The following is a 25,179-nucleotide window of genomic DNA, read 5'->3' on the forward strand; positions in this document are numbered from 1 at the left end:
ACCACACCAAGACAAATCATAATTAAAATGCCAAGAGCAAAAGACAAAAAGAGAATCTTAAAAGCAGCAAGAGAAAAACAGTTAATTACCTACAAGGGAGCACCCATACGGTTGTCAGCTGATTTCTCAACAGAAAATATGCAGACTAGACAGAGTGGCAAGAAATTTTCAAAGTGATGAATAGCAAGAACCTACAACCAAGATTACTCTACCCAGCAAAGCTATCATTCAGAATTGAAGGGCAGATAAAGAGATTCACAGATAAGAAAAAGCTAAAGGAGTTCATCACCACCAACCCAGTATTATATGAAATGCTGAAAGGTATTCTTAAAGAAGAGGAAGAAGAAAAAAGTAAAGATAAAAATTATGAACAACAAATACATATCTATCAACAAGTGAACCTAAAAATCAAGTGAATTAAAAACCTGAGGAACAGAATAATCTGGTGAATATAATAGAATCAGGGGCATAGAAAGGGCGTGGACTGATAATTCTCAGGGGGAAAGGGGTATGGGGGTTCAGGAAGAGACTGGACAAAAATCATACACCTATGGATGAGGACAGTCAGGGGGTGGTAAGGGCAGAAGGTGGGGTGGGAACCAGGTGGAGGGGAGCTATGGGGGGAAAAAGGAGAAACAATTGTAATAATCTGAATAAAGATTTACTTTAAAAAAAAGATATATTTTACAAGTGAAATAAATGACGTGTATGTTTTCCAAGGGTAAATCTTCACCTCATCTCACCAAAGAAGAATGAACATTTTGATTGCCTTTACAGCATGTTTAAATTCTGAATATTTCTTCTCTGGAAGGGCATTCACAAGTAATAACAAGAAAATGCAATTTAATTCACTCAGTTGGAAATCTGTAAATTTGAAAATTCATCTAGCAAAGAATGATCTGGTTTACTTTCACTTGTTTCCAGAAAGGACAATGTTGGCTTCAATAGCATTCTTGTAATAATAGAGTTAAATGCTAAATTTTGAATATGACTTTCTTTGCTTTCAAAACTTGTTATGCTGATACTATTTAATTTTACTTTATTAATTAATATTAACAATGTAAATGAAGGTATGCAAATAGAAATCACTGAACTGCTATGGCACCTAAAATTAGATAAGATGAAGTTGGAATGCCAAGCCTCTGTACATATATGATTAATTTTTAAAAGTATAATATTATTTTGCAAATATTCTATCTTTATTTATAAGTACCTACATTTATGGATAGCTATCTTTCATTGTTAAACTAAACAAAAAACACATCTTCTGACAAAAAAAAAATGGCGCTGGAATAGACAGTTGTGTCCCGAGCCTTGTCCCGGAGCAGATAGAAAGAACAGCTGAGGGTCACACAGGGAGTGTTTGTTGGTGAGTTGAAGGACAGCTATACTCCAGGAGATGGTGGGAGACTGCTGGACGGGGCAGCCCCCACTGCTGCTGGATTCCCTCCTGGAGCAACTGGCTCAGACACGGAGACTGCGCCATCTTGAAGGGGAAAGTGGATGTTATCGGAAGCCTAAAAATCTACAACTACAAGCACCCACCGAACAGCGGCGAACCCCAGAACACCAGTCCCCAATTGACGCAAACACGCAGATTCAGAGGAGCTCTATACTCCACCACGGAAAGGTCAGATTTCGCCTGGGATAAGGAGAGAGAGAAATACATACCCAGACACCCGGAGAAGAGAGACCATGGGGAGAAAAAGAAACAGCCCGCATATGAAAGAAAAGCAGGCATCACCAGAAAAGGAGGTAAACGAAATGGAGGCAAGCAAACTTCCAGAGAAAGAATTCAGAGAAATGGTCATAAGGTGGCTGAAAAGAATGGAAGACAAATTTGACAATATGAGTAAGAACCAAGAGGAAATGAAGAACCAAGAAGAAATGAAAAATGATATCGCTGCTGTAAAGAACTCAATAGAAAGCATCAAGAGTAGACTAGGAGAAGCACAGGACTGCATCAGTGAACTAGAAGACAAAGTAGGAAAAAATACCCAAGTAGAGCAGCTTCTAGAAAAAAAAAAAATTAAAAGCAGGAGGAGAGCCTAAGGGAACTTTGGAACAACATGAAACAAAACAATATCTGCATAATAGGCGTCCCAGAAGGAGAGGAAAATGAGCAAGGAATAGAAAACCTGTTTGAAGAAATAATGACAGAAAACTTCCCTGATATAGAGAAGAAAAAACCCACACAAATCCAAGAAGCTCACAGAGTCCCAGGCAAAATGAACCCCAAAGCACCGACTCCAAGGCACATAATTAAATTGGCAAACACCAACAACAAAGTAAGAATCTTAAAAGTGGCCAGAGAGAGACAGAAAGTTACCTACAAAGGAACCCCCATCAGACTAGTGACTGGTTTCTCAACAGAAAATCATCAGGCCAGTAGGGAATGGAATGAAATATACAAAGTCATACAAAGGAAGTATTCTGAATCCAAGAATACTGTTCCCAGCAAGGCTATCAATCAAAATTGAAGGTGAAATCAGGAGCTTCACAGACAAAAAAGGACTAAGGGAATTTATTACCAAACCAGCAATGCAAGAAATGCTAAAGGGTCTGCTGTAAAAAAAAGAAATAGGAAGCGAAGAAGAAACACAGGGATAAAGAATAAAAATGGCGACAAATAAGTATCTATCAATAATAACTTTAAATGTAAAGGGATTAAATGCCCCAATCAAAAGACATAGGGTAACGGACTGAATAAGAAAACACGACCCATAGAAAAGAAACCCACCTCAGAAAAAAAGACGCACACAGACTGAGGGTGAAGGGATGGAAAAAGGTTTTTCAGGCAAATGGAAATGAAAAAAAAAAAAAGCTGGGGTAGCAATGCTTATATCTGACAAATTAGATCTCAAAGAGAAGGACATAAGAAAAGATAAGGAAGGCCACTTTATAATACTAAAAGGGAGCAATCCAACAAGAAGAAATAACTCTGGTAAACATATATGCACCCAATACAGGAGCACCCAAATACATAAAAAAAAACTCCTGGAGGATATCAAGGGAGAGATTGACATCAATACAATTATAGTAGGATACTTTAATACCCCACTATTGGACAAGTCCTCTAAACAAAAAATCAGCAAAGAAACATCAATCCTAAAGGACTCACTAGATCAGATGGAATTAATTGACATATTCAGAACATTTCACCCCAAAGCCACAGAATATACATTCTCCTCAAGTGCACATGGGTCATTTTCAAAGAGAGACCATATGTTGGGTCATAGGCAAAGTCTCTTCAAATTCAAGAAGATAGAAATCATATCAAGCATCTTCTCAGATTACAGTGGCATAAAACTGGAAATCAACTACAATAAAAACAATCGAAAAAATCAAACACATGGAGACTAAACAGCATGCTATTAAACAATGACTGAGTTACCAGAGAGATCAAAGAAGAAATAAAAAACATCATGGCAACAAATGACAATGAAAACACAACAATCCAAAATCTATGAGACACAGCGAAAGCACTCTTGAGAGGGAAGTTCATAGCTCTACAAGCCTACTGCAAAGAACAAGAAACAATGGTAATAAATCACCTAACCCTACAACTCAAAGAGTTAGAAAGCAAGCAACAAGAAAAGCCCAGTGTAAGCAGAAGGAAGGAAATAATAAAGATCAGAGCGGAGATAAATGACATTGAGACCAAAAAAAAAATACAAAAGATCAACAAAACCAAGAGCTGGTTCTTTGAAAGGATAAACAAGATTGATGAACCTCTAGCCAGGCTCATCAAGAAGCAAAGAGAGAGGACCCAAATAAACAAAATCAGAAATGAAAGAGGTGAAATAACAACAGATCCCACTGAAATACAAAGGATTGTTAAAAAATACTATGAACAACTCTATTCCAACAAACTGGACAACCTGAAGGAAATGGACATATTCCTAGAAAAATACAACCTTCCAAACTCAATCAGGAAGAATCTAAACATCTCAATAGGCCAATAACTATGGAAGAAATTGAAGCAGTCATCAAAAAGCTTCCAGCAAACAAAAGCCCAGGGCCAGACAGCTTCACAGGGGAGTTTTACCAAACATTCAAGGAAGAATTAAAACCTATTCTCCTCAGACTATTCCAAAAAAATTCAAGAGGAAGGAACACTTCCAAGTTCCTTCTATGAACTTGGAAAACTACAGGACACTGAAAAAAGAGATAGAGGAAGATGTAAACAGATAGAAGAACATACCATGTTCATGGATTGGTAGAATCAACATCATTAAAATGTCCATACTACCCAAAGCAATCTATAGAATCAATGCACTCCCCATTAAAATACCAATGGCATATTTCACAGACCTAGAAAGAACACTCCAAAAATTCATCTGGAATAAAAAAAAGACCCCAAATAGCCACAGCAATCCTGAGAAAGAAGAACAAAGTAGGTGGTATCTCAATACCAGATTTCAAGTTGTATTACAAAGCCACTGTTCTCAAAACAGCCTGGTACTGGCACAAGAACAGACATATAGATCAATGGAATAGAATAGAGAATCCAGATATCGACTCAAACCATATGCTCAATTAATATTTGACAAAGGAGGCATGAACATACAATGGAGTCAAGACAGTCTCTTCAATAAATGGTGTTGGGAAAACTGGGCAGATACATGCAAAAAAAATGAAACTAGATCACCAACTTACACCATACACAAAAATAAACTCAAAATGGATAAAGGACTTAAACATAAGACGGGAAACCATAAAAATACTAGAGGAATCCACAGGCAGAGAAATCTCAGACATATGCCAAAGCAATTTCTTTACCGATACAGCTCCTAGGGCAATGGAAGCTAAAGAGATAATAAACAAATGGGACTACATCAAAATAAAAAGCTTTTTCACAGTAAAAGAAACCATCAACAAAACAACAAGAAAGCCCACTGTATGGGAGAACATATTTGCAAATGTTATCACTGATAAAGGTTTAATCTCCAACATCTACAGGGAACTTATACAACTTAATAAAAGGAAGATAAATGATCCAATAAAAAAATGGGCAACGGACCTAAATAGAATCTTTTCGAAAGAAGACAGAAGGAAGGCCAAGAGACATATGAAGACATGCTCAAAGTCACTAATTATCCAAGAGATGCAAATCAAAACGACAATGCGGTACCATCTCACACCTGTCAGAATGGCAATCATCAACAAACGACAAGTGCTGGCGAGGATGCGGAGAAAAAGGAATCCTGGTGCACTGCTGGTGGGAATGCAGACTGGTGCAGACACTGTGGAGTACAGTATGGAGTTTCCTCAAAAAACTAAAAATGCAGCTCCCATTTGACCCAGTAATCCTACTTCTAGGAATATATCCCAAGAAACTAGAAACACCAATCAGAAAGGATATATGCACCCCTATGTTCATAGCAGCACAATTCACCATAGCTAAGATTTGGAAACACCCTAAATGCCCATCAGCAGATGAGTGGATTAGAAAACTATGGTACATCTACACAATGGAATACTACACTGTGGTAAAAAAGAAGGAATTCTTACCATTTGCAGCAGCATGGATGGACCTGGAGAGCATTATGTTAAGTGAAATAAGCGAGGCAATGAAAGAACAATACTACATGATCTCACTCATTTATGGAAAATAAAGAACATTATAACCTGATGAATAAAAAGATAGATACAGAGGCAGTAAAGCACTGAACAGACTCTCAAATTACAGTGGAAGGCTGGGGAGTGTTGGGGAGGGAGGGAAATAGATCAACCAAAGGACTTGTATGCATGCATATAAGTACACCAATGGACACAAGACACTGGGGGGGGTGGGATGAGGGCATGCGACAGGGGGTAGGGGAGGCTGGGAGAAGGTCAATGCGGAAAAAAAAGGAGATATATGTACTAATACATGTAATACTTTAAACAATAAAAAAATATTTAAAAAAATACATCTTCTTAATTATTTGCTGCCTATTGCATTATAAAATACAAGACCTGCTAAGAGTTTATACTTGAATTAAAGAGTAATGAATTACAAAATAAAATTTTCATAATTAGATATTTAATATTTCAATTTGTATTTTTTTAACTAAATTCAAAATATCTAGCCATATATATTTGTATCATTTACTTTCTTAAAACAAAATTTGGTAACATTTAAGAGAACCTAGTTATATTTCTGGTAGGTGATTTGTTTTAAACCTGGCTTGCTTCACTTAGTAAGATGATGTGCCTGACACAGGAGTTCATGACCTCATTGTGTATTAACATATGTATATCACTCAGTAGGATGACCTGCCTGACACAGGAGTTCATGACCCTGCTGCACATCACCATATGTGTATCACTGCGTAGGATGACTTGCCTGACAGAGGAGTCTCTGTCCCTGCTGTACATCACCACATGCACATCACTCTAAAAGTAATGTAAAACGTACTCACTCTCTCTCCTTCAGGCCCCAGCTGTCCTGCTTCCCCAGGAGATCCAATGAAACCCTGAAAGTAAACAAACAATCTATATTATTTTATTTAGACATTCATCTTGTAATTCCAAATAGAGATCCTTGAATTTCTTCACAGCAATGTGAAATTATACAGCTTAACACTATGAATATTTCCTTTACCTTATTGCTTTTCTTCCAGAAGTTATAGATCAATCTTTTCATTAAAGAAAAAAAGTAGGGAACATAACTTAAGACATGGTAGCTAATAAAAATCAACAAGACCAAATCCACTAGCCAGTGTGGGTGAGTGGTTGAGCTTTGACCTATGAACCAGGAGGTTATGGGTTTGATTCCCGATCAGGGCACATGCCCAGGTTTCGGGCTCAGGCTGTGGGATCGATCCCCAGTAGGGGGCATGCAGGAGGCAGCTTATGGATGATTCTCTGTCATCACTGATGTTTCTCTCTCTCTCCCGCTCCCTTTCTCTCTGGAATCAATAAAAATATATTTTAAAAGACACACAACATGACCAAAATCCTTTTCTTCATTGAATTTTATAGAGGGCAGAAAATACATGTATATATTCAATTAAAATTTAAGCAAGATAGAGGTATCAAAAGACTATAACAAGTACCAAAAAAGAAGCACAGAGGAGGAAGAGATTCATTGTAAAGTGACAGGAGGTCAGGGCATTCAAAGAAGGTTTCAAAGGAGATGCCCTGGAGATAGGCCAACAAAGTAGGTAAAATCTTGATAAGCAGAAGGGGCGGGGGGAAGAACACTTCAACCAGAATAATTATAGTGAACAGGGATATAATAGAGATCAGGAAGTGTTTTTAAATGATAATTGACAGAATTTCATGTGCAAGATGATTTGAATAAGGGCAAAGACCCATTGTGCCCTCAGGAAGATTCCAATTGGTCTGAGAAACAAGGAGGACATATAAATAATTATGTGAGGTACTTTACCCTAACATATCTCACCTGTGGCAAATAACTTGTTTCACCAATTTAATAGATAAAATGTATAGTAATTAAGAGACCATATTAAGGAGAACCTTAAATTTTAGGCTAAGAATTTTAGACTATATTTTAGACTGGGAGCAACTGACTTTGGGGAATTACGGTAATCCTCTGATTTCAAGTTGTTTTTTCAAAATATTAATCTGTTGACAAGATACAGAGTACTTTTAAGACAGGAAACACTGACTGTAGGAAAATCTGTTAGAAGGCTCTTTCAATAGTCAAATTTGAAGGAATATCAGTCTGGTTCACTGATTCACAAAACATTATTCTAGTGCCCATTGTGTGTGAGGAACAGGGATTATAAATATGAATAAGAGAATGAGTACTCTCAAGAAGTTCAGAGTTTATTAGGAATAAGGGTCAAACAAATAAATAATTATAATATCATTTGAGAATTATTTCATGAGTATATGATACGTGATACGATAAATGTTAATATGCAATGGAAACTTTGGAGACAGAATGATCAACTTGGTCTAGAGGGAAGATTCAGCTTTACAGAGAAGGAAACATTTAAGACATTCCAGGTAGGACTAGTAATATACCATCAATTATTCAATCAATCAATAGGAATGAAATGATACGGCATTTTCATTAAACTGCAAATAGTTCTATGTGGTTGGCAGGCAAGAGGTGGAGTTAAAAAGAGTAATGATGAAAGTTTGGAATTTACTGTGGGCCATTTAAAAAAATTAGGCATAGTCTTTATATCATCAAATTTGCAGCTTATAAAATGCACTAGGATTATAGTGTATCAATAGGTCTTTGTATATGTCTCTATGGACAACAAACAGGAAAGGTGAGTTTGGTAGAAAGGATGAGTTTTGTTAGTCATTTGAGTCTGTGGTGATGAGAGGCATTCAAATTAAATTATCTTGGCAGGGAATTGAAATGTGAAACTCATAGAAAGTTCATAGAGAGATATATTTTTGAAGGCCAGGTGGGTCAGAAGCCTTAAGGATAAACTAGAGCTCTGAGAAGAAGACAAGCAAAAAATAATCACTGAACCAGAGAGAAACACTGAAATGGAGATGGGGGAAGAAGAATCCAATATAATAAAGAGGTAATATGCAAATTGACCATCACACCCTTGCACAAGATGGCCACCCCATGTGGTCACAAGATGGCTGCCACAAGATGGCTGGTAGGGGAGGGCAGTTGGGGGCAACCAGGCCTGAAGGGGAGGGTAGTTGGGGGGGACCAGGCCTGCAGGGGAGGGCAGTTGGGGGTGACCAGGCCTGCAGGGAAGGGCAGTTGGGGGCGACCAGGCCTGCAGGGAAGGACAGCTGGGGGGGACCAGGCCAGCAGGAGAGGGCAGTTAGGGGCAACCAGGCCTGAAGGGGAGGGCAGTAGGGGGACCAGGCCTGCAGGGGAGGGCAGTTGGGGCAACCAGGCCTGCCGGGAAGGGCAGTTGGGGGTGACTAGGTCTGCAGGGGAGGGCAGTTGGGGGTGACCAGGCCTGCAGGGAAGGGCAGTTGGGGGTGACTAGGCCTGCAGGGGAGGGCAGTTGGGGGCAACCAGGCCTGAAGGGGAGGGCAGTTGGGGGCAATCAGGCTGGCAGGGGAGCAGTTAGGCATCAATCAGGCTGGCAGGGGAGTGGTTAGTGGGTGATCAGGCTGGCAGGCAGAAGCGGTTAGGGGCAATCAGGCAGGCAGGCAGGCAAGTGAGCGGTTGGGAGTCAGCCATCCTGGATGGTGAGAGGGATGTCCAACTGCCAGTTTAGGCCTGATCCCACAGGGCCTCTAGTGATTTTTATAAATACAGAGAAAAGCCAAGGTATAGCCCTATCCAGTTTGGCTCAGTGGATAGAGCGTCGGCCTGCGGACTGAAGGGGCCCCAGTTTGATTCTGGTCAAGGGCATGTACCTTGGTTGTGGGCACATCCCCAGTAAGGAGTGTGCAAGAGGCAGCTGATCGATGTTTCTCTCTCATTGATGTTTCTAGCTCTCTATCCCTCTCCCTTCCTCTCTGTAAAAAATCAATAAAATATATATTAAAAAAGAAAAAGAAAAGCCAAGATATAAAAAAAAACTGAGGGAGAGATACAAGGGGCCATTTTCACTAAATTCTAAATAAAGACTACTTATTTGAATCATAGAATAGGTGACTTCAGAGTAAATTCTTCCATAATAATATATATTAAGAAAGGATTCAGGTTTTTTATTCACAAAAGTCAAAAGGCAGAAGAAACACAAATGTTCAACAGATGACTAGATAAACAAAATGTGGTATATTCATACAATGAAATAGTATTCAGCCTTAAAAAGGAAATTCTGACATATGCTACTTAATGTGGTTTAACCTTGAAGACAATCATGCTAAATGAAATAAACCAACCAGAAAAGGATAGATAATGTATGATTACATGTAAATGAAGTACATAGTCAAATGCATAGACAGAGTAGAATGGTTGCCAGGGTCTTGGGAAGAGAGAAAATGAGGAGTATTGTTTAATGGGTTTGGAGTTTCAGTTTGGGAGGATGAAAAAGTTCTGGAGATGGATGGTGGTGATGGCTGCACAACAAAGTGAATGGACTTAATGCCTCTTGCTATGAACTGAATGTTTGTGTCTCCTCAACATTCATATGTTGAAGCCTAATCCCCAATATCGTGGTATTTGAAGGTGGGGACTTTGGAAGGTAATTAGGTCATAAAGGATAGAGCCTCATGAATGGGATTAGTACCCTTATAAGAAAATATTTGAGAGAGATGATTAGTTTCTTGGCCATGTAAGCAGAAAGTGAGAAGGTGGCTGTCTACAAGACATGAAGTGGGCCCTTACCAGACCCTAGCACCTTGATCTTAAGCTTCCCAGACTGCAAAACTGTGAGATATAATTCTTTATTGTTTAAGCCATCTAGTCTGTGGTATTTTTATTATAGCAGCATGAATTAAGACACCTCTAAACTGAACATTTAAAATTGGTTAATATGGCAAATTTGATGTTATACAAGGGTGGTGAAAGTAGGTTTACAGTTGTGAGTACACAAAACACAAAGTTTTTTAATTATTGTATTATTTTACATATGAATATCTGTAAACCTACTATTGCCCACCCCTGTATATATTCTGTCACATTATTTAAAAGTAAATGTCTCTGGAATCATTTCCAAGTAGCCTGGAGGGATTTATCCTGAATGTGAAAGCTACTTAGCTGTTGCCATAGTAAGAGGAACACTTTCCTTTGACAAGGAAAAACACCTTTAAAATTCCCTATGCTCTACAGATTACATGAACTAGCAAAAAATAAAATAAAAGAGAAATAATTTGTTTCTTGCTACTTAACTTTAATAAGTGAAACACCCTTATAAGAAATTTGTTTCCTTGAAAGCCAAGCATCTAGAGAATGAGGAAGGTTTCTTTTCAAATGAAGCATCTGAAATTATTTCTAATTCTAAACATTTAGGATTATGATGACAAGCTGCATGTAGTTCAGAATCATTAGCTACAGATGGTTTCAAGTTTAAGAACAACTAACTTTTGTCTTAATATATACAATTGGAGTTTTGCTTATAAATAGAAGAAAGACACATATTAGTGAACTAATCATTGAGAACTCGGAAGCTGAAAAGTCAGCCCTCTACTTGACCTAGCCTGTTTAGGGTACAAGCACAATATTTTACATTAAAGACTTTAAAGGGAACATTGTGGTAATTACATAGTAATTTCATAAAGGTTTTTTGATAAATGCTATGCTGATTCTAACAGAATTGTAAAATATCAGGAACACCCACCAAAGAAATCATACAGGTGTTTGTAGTCATTCTCAAAACACCATTACTAAGCTAGAGTTTAGTGTGTAATGAAACAAATAACAAAAAAAAATAAAAACAACACATAAGTTTTTGCTTTTGGGGTTGAAGGTTGTATATCCAGTTGGAGGCAATTTTGGTCACCAGCAGGGTAACTAAAACATCAGGAGTGGCCCTACACATGCCTACTTCCATGAGGCAGCCAGCATACTATACTCAGAGGAAAGACCAAATGAGGGTTACAAATGATGGTCTGCTTTAAATACTTACAGTTAAAAAGTAATCATCTTAACAATAATTAATGTAATCAAATAACAGTACCAGTTGAAAGATCATTTATCAGGACTTATAAAAATATTAATTTAAAGTGGATTACATGTGGCATAGTCCAGTAATAGGACACAAATTAAATAAAAAATATTCCCTTTAACTTCTCAGTGTGTTTATGTTATTTCAGTCTTTTTAACTATATTTGGTCTTAATGTCAAAAATCTACATTTGAAGATGAGGGAGGTTGGGTGGGTAGGAAGTGATTAACCAAAGAACTTGTATGCATACATATATGCATAACCTATGGACACAGACAATAGGGCAAGACAGGCTGGAAGGAGTAAGCAGGAGAAAAAAGGGGACATTTGTAATACTTTCAACAATAAAGATTTTTTAAAATCTACATTTGAGACCATTTGTGAATGTGAGACCTAGACAAATGGCTCTTCTGATTCCTCCCACTCTCCCAAAAGAACATTTTAAAAATTAAATCAATCAGAAAAGATCATATTTGTATTCTTCTTTTAAAAATCCTTTTATTAAGCTGGCCATCCAAACCTAAAAGTACAACTTAAAAATCGTTACAAGCTAGACAATAATTTTCAATACAAAAGGGTGGGGGGAGCAACAACAAAAGGATGTATGACACAATACAAAAATGACATGAAGCAAGATGAGAAAATACACATAGTGCCAAATAACATGTCTTGGAGTTATTAGCTCATGCACAGAAGATACTCCCAAGTTCAATAATCCTATGTAATAAAGAGGTAATATGCAAATTGACCATCATGCCTTCACACAAGAAGGCCACGCCCATGTGGTCACAAGATGGCTGCCACAAGATAGCCGGCAGGGGAGGGTAGTTGTGGGCGATCAGGCCTGCAGGGAAGGGCAGTTGGGGTGACCAGGCCAGCAAGGGAGGGCAGTTGTGGGTGACCAGGCTGGCAGGGGAGGGCAGTTAGGGGCAACTGGGCCAGCAGGGGAGGGCAGTTGGGGGTGACCAGGCTGGCATGGGAGGGAAGTTAGGGGCAACTGGGCCAGCAGGGGAGGACAGTTGGGGGTGACCAGGCTGGCATGGGAGGGAAGTTAGGGGTGACTGGGCCAGCAGGGGAGGGCAGTTGGGGGTGACCAGGCTGGCATGGGAGGGAAGTTAGGGGCAACTGGGCCAGCAGGGGAGGACAGTTGGGGGTGACCAGGCTGGCATGGGAGGGAAGTTAGGGGTGACCTGGCCAGCAGGGGAGGGCAGTTGGGGGCGACTGGGCTGGCAGGGGAGGGCAGTTGGGGGCGATCGGGCCAGCAGGGGAGCAGTTAGGCATTGATCAGGCTGGCAGGGGAGTGGCTAGGGGGTGATCAGGCTGGCAGGCAGAAGTGGTTAGGGGCAATCAGGCAGGCAGGCAGGCGAGTGGTTGGGAGCCAGCAGTCCCGGATTGTGAGAGGGATGTCCGACTGCTGGTTTAGGCCCGATCCCACTGGGGCACTTGGACATTCCCCGAGGGGTCCGCTAAACTGGCAGTTGGACATTCCCCAAGGGGTTCCAGATTGGAGAGGGTGCAGGCTGGGCTGAGGGACACCCCAGCCCCAGTGTACGAATTTCGTGCACAGGGCCTCTAGTAATATAATAATCTGCATAGAAAACACATGCTATGTGCTAGGTACTGTGCTGTAAGAATATTAAGCTCAGGTAGTTTTTGTAAATACCTGAAAGGTAAGTTTCATTATCAGCATTTAATAAGATTAAAAAAAATGAAACAGAAGGGATGAATGATATCTAAAGTCACTAATCTAGAAAATGAGAAGTTAAGGGGAAAAAACAAAGAAAGAAAGAAAGTCGGCCTAACTCCAAAGCCCATGTTCTTAAACTCTAATCTCTTCTTGTTTCCTGAATTCAAGTCAACATGTGCTTTTAGTATAGCTTCTAATAAAAAATGCATGACTTTTCCCCAATATATTTTCACTTATGTAAGGGTAGAGATAGCATGGGATATGCAGAAAGAGTAGCTAAGGTGAGAAGATTTTGGTTCTAGTTCTGGCCAGCTATGACTTTGCCAAATCACATAAATTCTTTAGCTTACTATTTTCTAAATTATAAAATGAAGATAATATACCTGTTCTCCTACTTTATATGATTGATAGCAAAATAAAAGAAGAAAATACATATAAAAGCATTTGAAAATGTTTTAAGAATTTTAAAAGCTTAAATACTTCATGCATTTATTTCAAAAAAGTGTTTTAAATAATATAAGCAACAGATATAGATTCTGGAAAACAACTGATTATAAAATGGAGAAATTTTAAAACAAAATTTTAGTATATTTTACTAATATTTTCTAGAACCAACTTGGTGTTAATTTATAGTATATTACATAACATATGACAGTAATTCTTTTTACTCCCTTAATGATTAAAAGTGGCTAATAACTCCTTTAATGGTTTGGAAGAGCAAGTGATATGTTCTTGATATGGTAAGTTTATTTCCTTCTTTGCAGATATTTCTCTACTCCAGATAGTTTTATGTCATATTATCTCAGCCTTAAACTAATATGAATTTCTTTGCCTCTTCATTTTTCATCATTTCTTATCTCTATATATGCTTACATATAAATAATAATACAAATGTTTATAGAGCATATTCTAACACACCAGGTATTTTCCTAGGAGCTAGCAAAATGATGTAAATGAGGTAAGAATTATCAACATGATATAAAACCTACTACTATAAGACTACTTTCTGTGGCCTTAATAGAAAAAAAATATCTATTGAACAAGTATAATTCTTTTCAGGCTAAACTTGCATTACATTCAAAGTTCCTAAAAAGGGTGAAAATGGTAAGTATTTTATATATTTCATTCTACTATTATGCATGCATAATTAACAAAAAGATGAAAATGGTTACTTACTCGTACACCTTTAGGACCTAGATTACCTTCAGGGCCAGCTAGACCCTAGTGTGAATAAAAGTCATCATCAGACTACAGTACTTTTTAGAGTTGTTTATAAACAGATTAATAAGAAGGACATATAAAGAGGTGTCATTTTCACAATTATACAACTCTGTATGCTTAATGCAGACTATATATGTTTAAGGAATTTTATAATTTCAGAACCAAAAGACGCAATGTATATAATCTATATACAAAAATATTTTGGGTATCTAAATAAAGTAAATTAACACATCAGATACAAAAAAATATTTTTTATTAAATTATTCTCATTGGAAAACTATGTTCTTTTAAAACACTTGTAATTAACTTATCTAAAATATATTCCCATAATTTTAAAAAATAAATAAATATTTAACTTCAATGTCCATATATTTGAGTATTTACAGTATATTTTATATTTTTCATATAACATAAATTATCACTTGGTGGTAAGACTCTAATATGCAATACCTTCCATGTACTTTTAAAAACCAAAATAAATGAAATTTTCTAATAGATTATTTTTGGCAGTTTTATTTCTCTCATTCTTGATAATAAAAAAGCTATTATAAATGTATAATTAATGAATGAATAATTAATTTCAAGAGTCAGTAATCAATTCATGAAAACCTAGGGAAAAAATGTATTCCACTATTAGTCTACATGAAGCTATGAAGTAAGAAATTAGAGGGAAATAAATATAAAGTGATTAGAATGCATTTCAAAACAGTATACAGAGATTAAATTTAGTTCAGATAAAAGTATTAGGTAGTAGCATATATAGCACTGCCAACAGTATCCCAAGCTTTTATAACTGTGTTATTTAAAATTGATGTTTATTATACAAAGTCTTACCATTACTTCATTTTCATCAGTGGCAGTATTGTAAAATCAGCAGCAGAGCTATTTTAAGGTCTTATTAGACCCTTGAGCATTTTAATGTTGAAAGTATATCACATCAAACAGCTTTACACCCCAATCCCATTTTAAACAATACTTTCTGCAGTAAAATTTTTATGGATTTTTACAGTTTTGATTTTGAAATTATTTTGCTCTGAGTAATTCATTATTTAAAAAAATAAACCAATTATCATTTGAACATTAATTCTCAAAATCAGAACATACAATATACTAATGAAGACAAACAAGAAAGGAGAAGTATAAATATAGTTACCTCACCTGCCTGCCAGGATAACCAGGTGAACCAATATTACCAGTGAATCCTGGAATTCCCTGAAATTAAAAATAAATAAAGTACAAACAAAGTCAAAAGAAGCCCAAGGAAACAAACTTGATGCATTCATAATACCCAAGTTTGGAAAGAAAATTTTCCTCATAAAAATACTGATTGAAATCACCTGTTTGAAATAAAAATGAGCCCAAATTGCTAAATAAAAATAAATAAAACTGTTAGATTAGGGACCTAAATGAGACATTGAACATTAATAATAATAAGTGAAGGATGGAAAAATCTAGTACTACATAAATAAAGAAGACATTTATTATAGAGAAAGAGTTGGTACATTTCTTAATAACCACTATCTTTTTTAATTGAATTCCTTCTTGTCTCAGTCATAGGCAATAAAATTGCAGACATCTCTCGTAGCAATATTTTTGCTGATATATCTCCTTGGCCAAGAGAAACAAAGGAAAAAATAAACAAATGGGACTATATCTAACTAAAAAGCTTTTGCACAGCAAAAGAAACCATAACAAAATGAAAAGGCAACTCATCTTAACTGTCTGAGCATAAGCCCCACAAGACTCAATGGGTCAGTGAACTTCAACACCAACTTTTTCAACTTTCCTAATGTTAACATATTCTTGTTTTCACTTTCTTTCACTTATACATCATTCATTCATTCATCAGTTTATTCAGAGTTTATGGCTACTAAATAATTCTTGAAACAAGGATATGCCAGAAGAATGTGTATTGAGTTGCCTTTAGCTCATATGGTGACAGGTGACAGGGTAAAATTCATAGATACCTTATTTATCATGTAAAATTCATTTATTGCTTGCTGTTTGTAAGAGATAATGAAAGACATTAGCCCTTTGCCCATTTGCCCTGAAATAGAAGTGTTACCTCCATTTTAAGTATAGAAACGCTATAAAACTCCTGAAACTTGAAAACTCTAGAGAAAGAAAAGACCAAAGAAAATACAAAGAATAGAAAATCATAGTTGAAAGGTTTGCCCTCCCATTCTATTAGACATGTAGGCTTCTAATATATCTTTCTTTCCATTTCTCTAAGAATCCATTTCTCAATTTTATTCTGTCTCATTTCACTCCCTCCTCTCTCCCTTCCTTCCCTTGCTCCAACAATTACCATTTACCAAGCACTTTTTCATGTGCCAATCACCATACCAAGTACTTTAGAGATACTATTTCCATGCTATATATAAAAAAAACCAGCATACAGGGAAGCTGTGAAACTTACCCAAGATGCCACAGTAAGTAGCAGAACCTGGATGTGAACCCAGATACAACTTTTGGTATGTGTATAAATACACACACACATAAATACATGCATATATACATACAGATACACACACACACACACACACACACACACACACACACTAGAGGCCTGGTGCACTGTATGTGTGTGTGTGTGTGTGTGTGTGTGTGTGTGTGTATATATATATATATATATATATATATATATATATATGACATTCGTGATTCGTGCACTGGGGGGAAGGGGTTCCTCAGCCCGGCCTGCACCCTCTTGCAGTCTGGGACCCCTCAGGGGATGTCCGCCAGGGGGATCGGGCCTAAGCCGGCAGTCAAACATCCTTCTTGCAGTCTGGGGCTGTTGCAGTCCGGCACCTCTCGCTCCTTACGGCCTGCCTGCAGCGGAGGTGGGAGAGGCTCCCGCCACTGCCACTGCACTCACTAGTAGTGAGCTCGGCTTCTGGCTGAGTGGCACTCCCCTTGTGGGAGCACACTGAACACCAGGGGCAGCTCCTGTGTTGAGCGTCTGCCCCCTGGTGGTCAGTGTGCGTCATAGCAACTGGTCGTTCCACCGTTCGATTGAATTGCATATTAGGGTTTTATTATATAGGATATGTGTGTGTGTGTGTGTGTGTGTGTGTATGACAATGGACAATTTAACAGAATGTGAATAAACAGTGGTCTTCTGATAATTATAGAATAAAATTCTTATCTACAAGTGAAAAAATTATATCCTATGTATTTTAGAAACCATATTTATGTACTAGATATTACCTTATTAATATTACATGTAATACATGATATTTTATTTCTATAATAACATTTATTGAGCTCCTATCACTTGCCAGGAACTATTTCAAGTAATATATATATTTACCTAATCTGCTCAAACCCTATAAGGGTAAGTATTATTATTCCTATTTTACAGATGAGAAAAATAAGACATAAAGTGTTTCTAGTATAGGTTTGAAGTGCAAATAACTTCCAATGGTACTCTAAGGAAAAACCCTCTAATTAAGAGATTTGTTCCAGTCTATTTACAACTGCTTGTTTATGCCCCATATAAAGCCTTATATTTAGGTATGCCAATAGAAATGAATGAAACAAATTAAAAATGCTGTTTTTATTCTGTAGTTCACTACCTGACTAATGCCAACTTCCCACCATCTCTTTCATTCCTTTCCTAGCCTAATCAGGTTAACTGATCCCAGTTAAAAGCAATCTGCTATAAGACATAAGTGAAATCTGATTTTGAATGGATTTTCATAGAACGTGTTAAAGCTACGTGCAGAGAGCTAACACATTCCAGCTGTACAGAGAAATTAAAAAAAAAAAAAAAGAACTCCACTCAATGGCTAAGTTTCTCTTTACTGGAATAGCAGCAAATAAAGTAAACAAGTAAGTCTGAAACTGGTCTTACATGGCATAAATACATGCTAAGTCAACCGTACCCTAAAATCACTGCGGCAACCACAGGAGCTCAAAATTAACTCAAAACGAACACTACAACTCAATTCACTCTGCACTTAAAAAATGTGTTGTTTTTTTTAAATGGCTCACGTAATCTTTAGATTGAATGGAGGAATTTAGGCACAAAATAATATATTATAGCCTCAGGGGGGTAATTAGGAATAAGAAGCCTGCCCAATCCCACTTCTCGCTCTAAGCATTAAGGCACATGCTCTGAGTTGGTCAGACTCCATGGAGAGTCCCAGCTCTACTACCGTGGGTCCTCCCTGCATCTCAGTGCATCTCTAGGTCACAGGATTATTGTGTGGATAAAACAGAATGAAGTGTAGAAATATATTTAAAAGTGGAGGTAACTGCCATAATTCTTGGTGATGCTGAGCATTACATTAGTTAACATATGGAAATATTCAATAAATTACTATACCACTACAAATTGTAGTTAACAAGTAGTACAGTTTGGCAACTAATAAAAACTCAATAAATGACAGTTCTTATTACTAGAGATTGCACAGATTATCTAAATACTTTTCCAAATGTTTGCTGGCCAATTTATAGATATTTACAATTTTTCCATAAATGAATGTCTCCCAGTAAATTAGATATGCTCTTCTTAATGACTGCAGCATTTTTATAGTTAAAATGCAACATGATTTTAGTTGTTCCTCACAATTATCAAATTTTGCCTTTTTTCTGGAAATAATTAGAATAGAAAGTAAGAACTGACTCCAAAATACATTTTTCAACCTTTACAAGTGATGTTAGACTCTTTTAAAAGCATGACACTCGCAGAACAATAATATGCACACTAACAGAATGAGGTTATAAAGCAGCTATGAGAACTAGCCAGTACTGACACAAGTTCAATTTTTCATTTTCTTTTGAAATATTTGGTTTTCTTCATTGAGAGCCACACATTTCTGCCAAAGCAGTATTTTAGGGATTTTTTCCCCTCCATATTTCCTCCCAACCTTGTGATTTTTACCCATAAAAATTAAAATGATTTTCAGTAATTGTTTAATCTTTTGCAAACTGAAATTGCATCTGTTATGTTTTGCTTGCCATGTCTACTAACTAGTAATCTTGAAAAATTGTGCCTCAGGGACTGAAGATTGTGTACTGTCCCACTTAACACATATGAAATAGAAAGTTGCCTTTATATCTTCATTTATATCTTTTTCTCAAGTGACAGTCCCCATCACATTTCTTTCTTGAGCTCCCTTTAGGGCTTCCTGAGGCCCTCTGCTGAATCTCCAATAATATTACCTGTCACCCTAGTTAGTATCTAATCTCCTACCCTTGTCACTGCTTTATTCATACTGGGCTACTACACACTGCATTGAAAACGAGAAATAGGACATGTTTTAATGACATAATGATATAATATTTTCTGGTGGGAGAGAGAAGGAATAATTAAAAACTAGATACTATAGCTCCAAAACTACAGTATTTTGACTTTTAAATATGTACTTATGTATATAATGGACAGCAGCATATGTGCCATCTGATTTAGGTTATTAAAATTTATTTGCATCCTTCATTGCAAGGATTGACTTTAGTGAAGAGGCAAGGCCCTGAAATTGTATGAAATAAGTCGCGTGTGTGTGTGGGTGTATGTGTATGTGTGTGAGCATGGATGAGCGTGGGTGTGCGCATGTAGTACATGGATAAGTATATTTTCTGAGAAAAGGGTTCATAGCATTTGTGAGATTCTCAAAGGGGCGTGTGAACCACAGAAGTTTAAGAACTGCTGCTCTGGAAGATATTAGGCACACTGAAAGTCAGACTGGACTATGCAGAAAACAAAAACAAAATTATAATAGATAATAAATTAAAAATTGTTCCTATACTAAACAGAGAAAAACTAATTAAAAAATTGAAATAGTAAATGGGGGAAAATCTCTCAATGCAGTTCCCTTGTGGTTGTCTTTCTCACTGGGAAAGATACCATTTTATAAAGGAAGTACTTACTTGTTCACCTCGGAGTCCTGGGAGGCCTGGATGTCCTTTGAGACCCTGAAAGGGGAAAATTGAAAACATGCTATGAAAAGTAAACCCATATAAGCCAAATCACTAAACCCAGTTTCTGGGTTGTCTTGTACCGCAACTTACAGATTCCTCATCAATATTAATGCAATCCTTACTAATTTATTTCTTAAAAATTTTAATCTTTTTACTAAGTTTTAAATTTTTATTAAATAAATTCTTATTAATATTCTTAAAAACTTTGAGTATTATTTGAATTATTTGTTATTATCAACTAAAGTGGTAGTAAACTATAGAATAAAGAGAAGCATCTTTTATAAAAGGCTGGTATCCAGCAATGGATTTGTTAAATTTTGCTAAACCTTTTCAAAAGTTGGTTTTAGTTCATTAATGCTAAAACAAAATGCCCTAAGACATAATCTGTTTGCAATTATCAAAAATACTGGACCACATCCACACAGTTTATCTAATTCCATTGTTGAAACACTCCATGAATGAGCTAAGACAAATGAAAGAGCCTGTTCACAAGTTCATCAAAAGGGGTTTTGTAAAGCTATCTAAGAAATTAATAACAAATGTTATATGTCAATTATACCTCAATTGAAAAATGAAATTAGTAGCAAAAATTCCAAATAATAGAACCAAAATTAAGTATTAATTTTATCATTAACACCCAAAGATAAAAAATAGATAATATCTGAACCACATCCAGTACAGCAGGTGGTGAACCTGAGGAGGAGTGGTGAAGGATTAAAGAAAACAGACAAGAGAATATAGCTGGGGCCAGGTGGGACACTGTTCTCAGATGGGGAGACAGTGACACAGCCTGTAAGCTGAGTATTTTATAGTCAGATCCCATGAGGCAAAGCAAGGGCGTGGTCAAGATGTTTACAATGTTCTCACGAGTTTCAAATCTACTTAATTACATGCACCTGAGAACTTTATCAAGCTTTGTTTTGGCAGGACTTGCTGAACCTCCCACAGCCTACATCACTCAGCCACCTGGGACCACAGGTTCAGACCATAAGGTTAAGCTTAGAACCATATCCTTTGGCTATAATTGTGCTAGGGGGGCTTTGCCCTCCAAGCTGGGACCTGCACGTGCACGAGAGGACCATGCCCTCTCATTAGTCCGAGGCTTGAATCTGTCCAAACGCTGAAGCCGATCTCCACAAATATCCTTTATCCTCTAGGAGGATTTTTTTCAGTAAGAAAAATGAAGGAAGCAGAAAGAAAGAACAGAAAGAAAGAATAAAGACATACTTTGGAGCTGATTAGTATAGCTCTAGTCAACAATCAGTGAACCAACGTACAACCAGATTTTGAAGTATATAAAAGAACAGGATAAAGTTCCTTTTTTAGAGCCTCTTAAGATTTTAGGCAAACTATAACTCAAAAACCTGAAATAAATTATAGTTTAAAAGTATCAAAAACTTCGAATAAATATATTGCAAACTGAAGATAAATTTTTGAAGATTCAGATATAAAGTAATGGAAAGAAAAGAGTTATTCAGGACTAATCACTGAAGGCATATCAACTCGAATTAATGAATTAGAGAAGGAAATTATGCTTTGGTTAGACAATGGGGAAATTAAAAGAAGTGCCTATCATATCTAATAAAAGAGTAATATGCAAATTGACCATCACCCCAACACACAAGATTGCTGCCCCCATGTGGTCAAAGATGGCTGCCCCCATGTGGACACAAGATGGCCACCACAAGATGGCCAGCAGGGGAGGGCAGTTGGGAGGGACCAGGCCGGCAGGGGAGGGCAGTTGGGGGGACGTGGCCTGCAGGGGAGGGCAGTTGAGGTTGGGGGTGACCAGGCCGGCAGGGGAGGGCAGTTAGGGCAACCAGGCTGGCAAGGGAGGGAAGTTAGGGGTGACCAGGCCTGCAGGGGAGGGCAGTTGGGAGCCAGCAGTCCTGGATTGTGAGAGGTATGTCTGACTGTCTGTTTAGACCTGATCCCATCAGGATCAGGCCTAAACGGGCAGTCGAACATCCCTCGAAGGGTCCCAGATTGGAGAGGGTGCAGGCTGGACTGAGGGACACACACCCTCTCCCCCCGTGCACAGATTTTGTGCACCAGGCCTCTAGTTTGAAAAATAAGAAAATGATTTAAGCAGCTTTTGAGATGTTAAACTTAACAGTAAAATGTTTTAGTAGAGCAGTCTCTTGGGAACTAGAGAGAAGACTGGAAAAAATAAGAAAACAAATTTAAAGACAAAGGCTTTTGTGTTATCTATAAGTTACATGTAAGCATATTCTTAACAAGGAAGTAAGAGAATTAAGAAAGAAGAGGACAAAGGAAAAGGCCTATCATCTGGGAGCTCAGTACTTCTTTGATTAGGCCATTAGACAGAGGTCAGAGAAGTGGCAATGAGAAAGGGAAAAAGGGGTTGGGGTGGAGGAAGATACAAAGGAATTTCATCGAGCTAACATATGCCAGACGTTGTGCCAACTACTTCCAAATGCCTCAGATAATTCTATAGCAATTCTATGAAGTAAGTATTTTTCCCATTTCTACAGATAAGAAAACTGAATTCTGAGAAATTAAATGATGTGACCAATCATGATAGTAAGGTGAAATCATGTTGTTTTGCTAGTTAGATGTATCAAGAATTGAGCCCAGCTGGTGTGGCTCATTTGGTTGAGTGTCTGTCCATGCATCAGAAAGAAACCTGGGTTGTGGGCTCGATCCCCAGTAGCGGGTGTGCAGGAGGCAGCTGGTCAATGATTCTCTCTCATCATTTATGTTTCTATTTCTCTCTCTCCCTCTCCCTTCCTCTCTCTGAAATCAATAAAAACATATTTTTAAAAAATAATTAAGTAACCTGCCCTTCTATTTACTTTATATGCTATAGTTGTCTGAATCAGGCTATCCTCATTCTTATCAATATGTTCAAACATTATAGACCACCAAGACAAATCAGCAAAAGTGATATAGTAGGCAGTTAGACAGATGTGAGCAGAGTAGGAAGGATAGGCCAAGTACAGAATAACCAGGGCAGAAAGCCCCAGTTGTCTAGCAACTGGCAAAACTGAGTATACTGCTGGTCATTCAGTTTAGACCCCCCTGACCTTTCATATCACTTGTCTCCTGGTTTAGACCCTCCCCTGACCTTCCCTCCCCTGTCATGTTGCTAATCATGTAGTAGAACCCCTTAGAGGAGGAACAAGGGGGGCTGGAGAATAGCCTCATGCAACTCCCATACAAGCCCTTGCATGACCACTTCCTTAAGCATTAAGCCCTCAGGACAATGAGGTTCTGGCTGGAATCAAGCTATCTTAAGAACAAAGCCTCAGATCTGTTGACCACAGAGAGAGAGTTTTGGTCAAATTAGAGATAACATTTAGGCCACAGTTATGTTTCAGCTCTAGGCCCAGAAGAGCAGCAAAATGAGATGAAGCAATGCCTGTGGCTGACATCAGGACCAGATGCAATGACTAATGACCCTCTACCCTAGCACTGACCAATCACTAAAGACCACAACCCTGAAGGACACACCTGGAAAGCTGATGAATATTCTATTGAAATCCTCCCCTGAGATCTCCCCCTAAAATCCCTGTCTTTGGAAAACAGATAAAACCCCTTAAGACAAAGGACCCAATGTGGGTGCTTGAGCATGCCCGCATCTTTTCCCCTCTCCTTACCCCAGCCTTGTTTTCTTTACCTTTCTCTCTCCAAAAGAAGGGCCCTTCTTTTGCCTCTGTAACTTGTTTCCTGAGTCCACACAGCCCAGCTGGCTCACTTCTACCTCTGTGACTTTCTAAATAAACTTCTGGTTACATTTGAGTTCTTGGCTCTGAATCTTTCTTAGCCAAACTCAAGGACCACAGTCTAACATCTGGTGCTGTTTGCCATTAACAAAAGGAGTTATATTTCATGAATCATGCTAGTATTAAAACTACACACTTAAACCAATGTTTAACTGAATTTTGCTCTGAGTTTGTACATTTTTTAAGATAACTAAAGATCAGCCTAATTACAAAATGAGATATATTGTTCTCAGTTGTCCAAATGTTATACAAGATTCTACAGATACTAGTAAAAATATACGCAAAGCTAAGCTGTTTTCACTTTTTGTAATAGGAAATGAGAAATGTCTTCAGACAGTGGTGGCTCCCTGGGATGGGAAAGCATCTCTAGGAGGGTAGGAGCTAACAGCTCCTAGGAGAGTGTCAGGAAGATGAGGAATGAGCCAGGTGAGAGGCACAAAGGTAGACAAATTCTCTGCCATAAGCCTATTTCCTTTTCCTTTTATTTCTTAAATGTGTTTATTTATTCACTTACTTTGTTTTATTTCTATGAACTCATGAGTCTAGCCAAATACTTTTCTTTCTTTGGCTACCATGTGATTTTTGACCAGAGTTTCTTCTCTCCGCCCATGGTGAAACAGAATGCAGTGGTGGCACAATTTCTTCTTGAGCTTCCTTTCCCAGAAGCACTTGATAATAGTGAACTACTCATGTTAATCATGTTATCTTCTGTATGCCCAATTCTTTGAAGGGATTCTTCCTTATCCAGAGACTCCGGTAACGGTACAGCACCAAATGGTCATGATATTTTCTTCATGAGCTCTCTCCTACTCCACCTCAGCCATAACAGATGGCACTTGATTAAAGGGAGGCCAATACAAAGTCTGGTCAGTAGCCTATAAGATCACCTGAAATGAAGAGTTTTATCTAAATAGAAATAAGTCAGATTCTCTTTCTTAAATTTATTTTTTTTTAAAAGAAAGAGAGAAGGAAAGAAGAAGGAAGCAAAGATAGGGAGGAAGGAAGGGAGAGAGAGAAGGGAGGGAGGGAGGGAGGGAGGGAGGGAAGGAGGGTTACTTGGGTGGAAAATAAATTCTGAGTATTTAATATGATAACTCAATCCTCTT

General features: G+C 37.7%; 1 protein-coding gene across 1 annotated transcript in view; it reads right to left on the reverse strand.

Moving 5' to 3' along the window:
* COL24A1 (collagen type XXIV alpha 1 chain) overlaps positions 1 to 25,179 on the reverse strand; it is a gene marked incomplete at both ends in the record, with an annotated part of 318,029 nt that overhangs the window by 234,063 nt on the left and 58,787 nt on the right. Inside the window, 4 exons of the mRNA XM_080655503.1 lie at positions 6,408 to 6,461; positions 14,358 to 14,402; positions 15,561 to 15,614; positions 20,277 to 20,321. Of these exons, the coding sequence (XP_080511629.1) occupies positions 6,408 to 6,461; positions 14,358 to 14,402; positions 15,561 to 15,614; positions 20,277 to 20,321 (198 nt within the window). The remainder of the gene's footprint in view (positions 1 to 6,407; positions 6,462 to 14,357; positions 14,403 to 15,560; positions 15,615 to 20,276; positions 20,322 to 25,179) is intronic.

This window comes from Plecotus auritus (genome assembly GCF_963455305.1).
Source record: "Plecotus auritus genome assembly, chromosome: 2".
In the NCBI taxonomy this organism is placed as follows: domain Eukaryota; kingdom Metazoa; phylum Chordata; class Mammalia; order Chiroptera; family Vespertilionidae; genus Plecotus; species Plecotus auritus.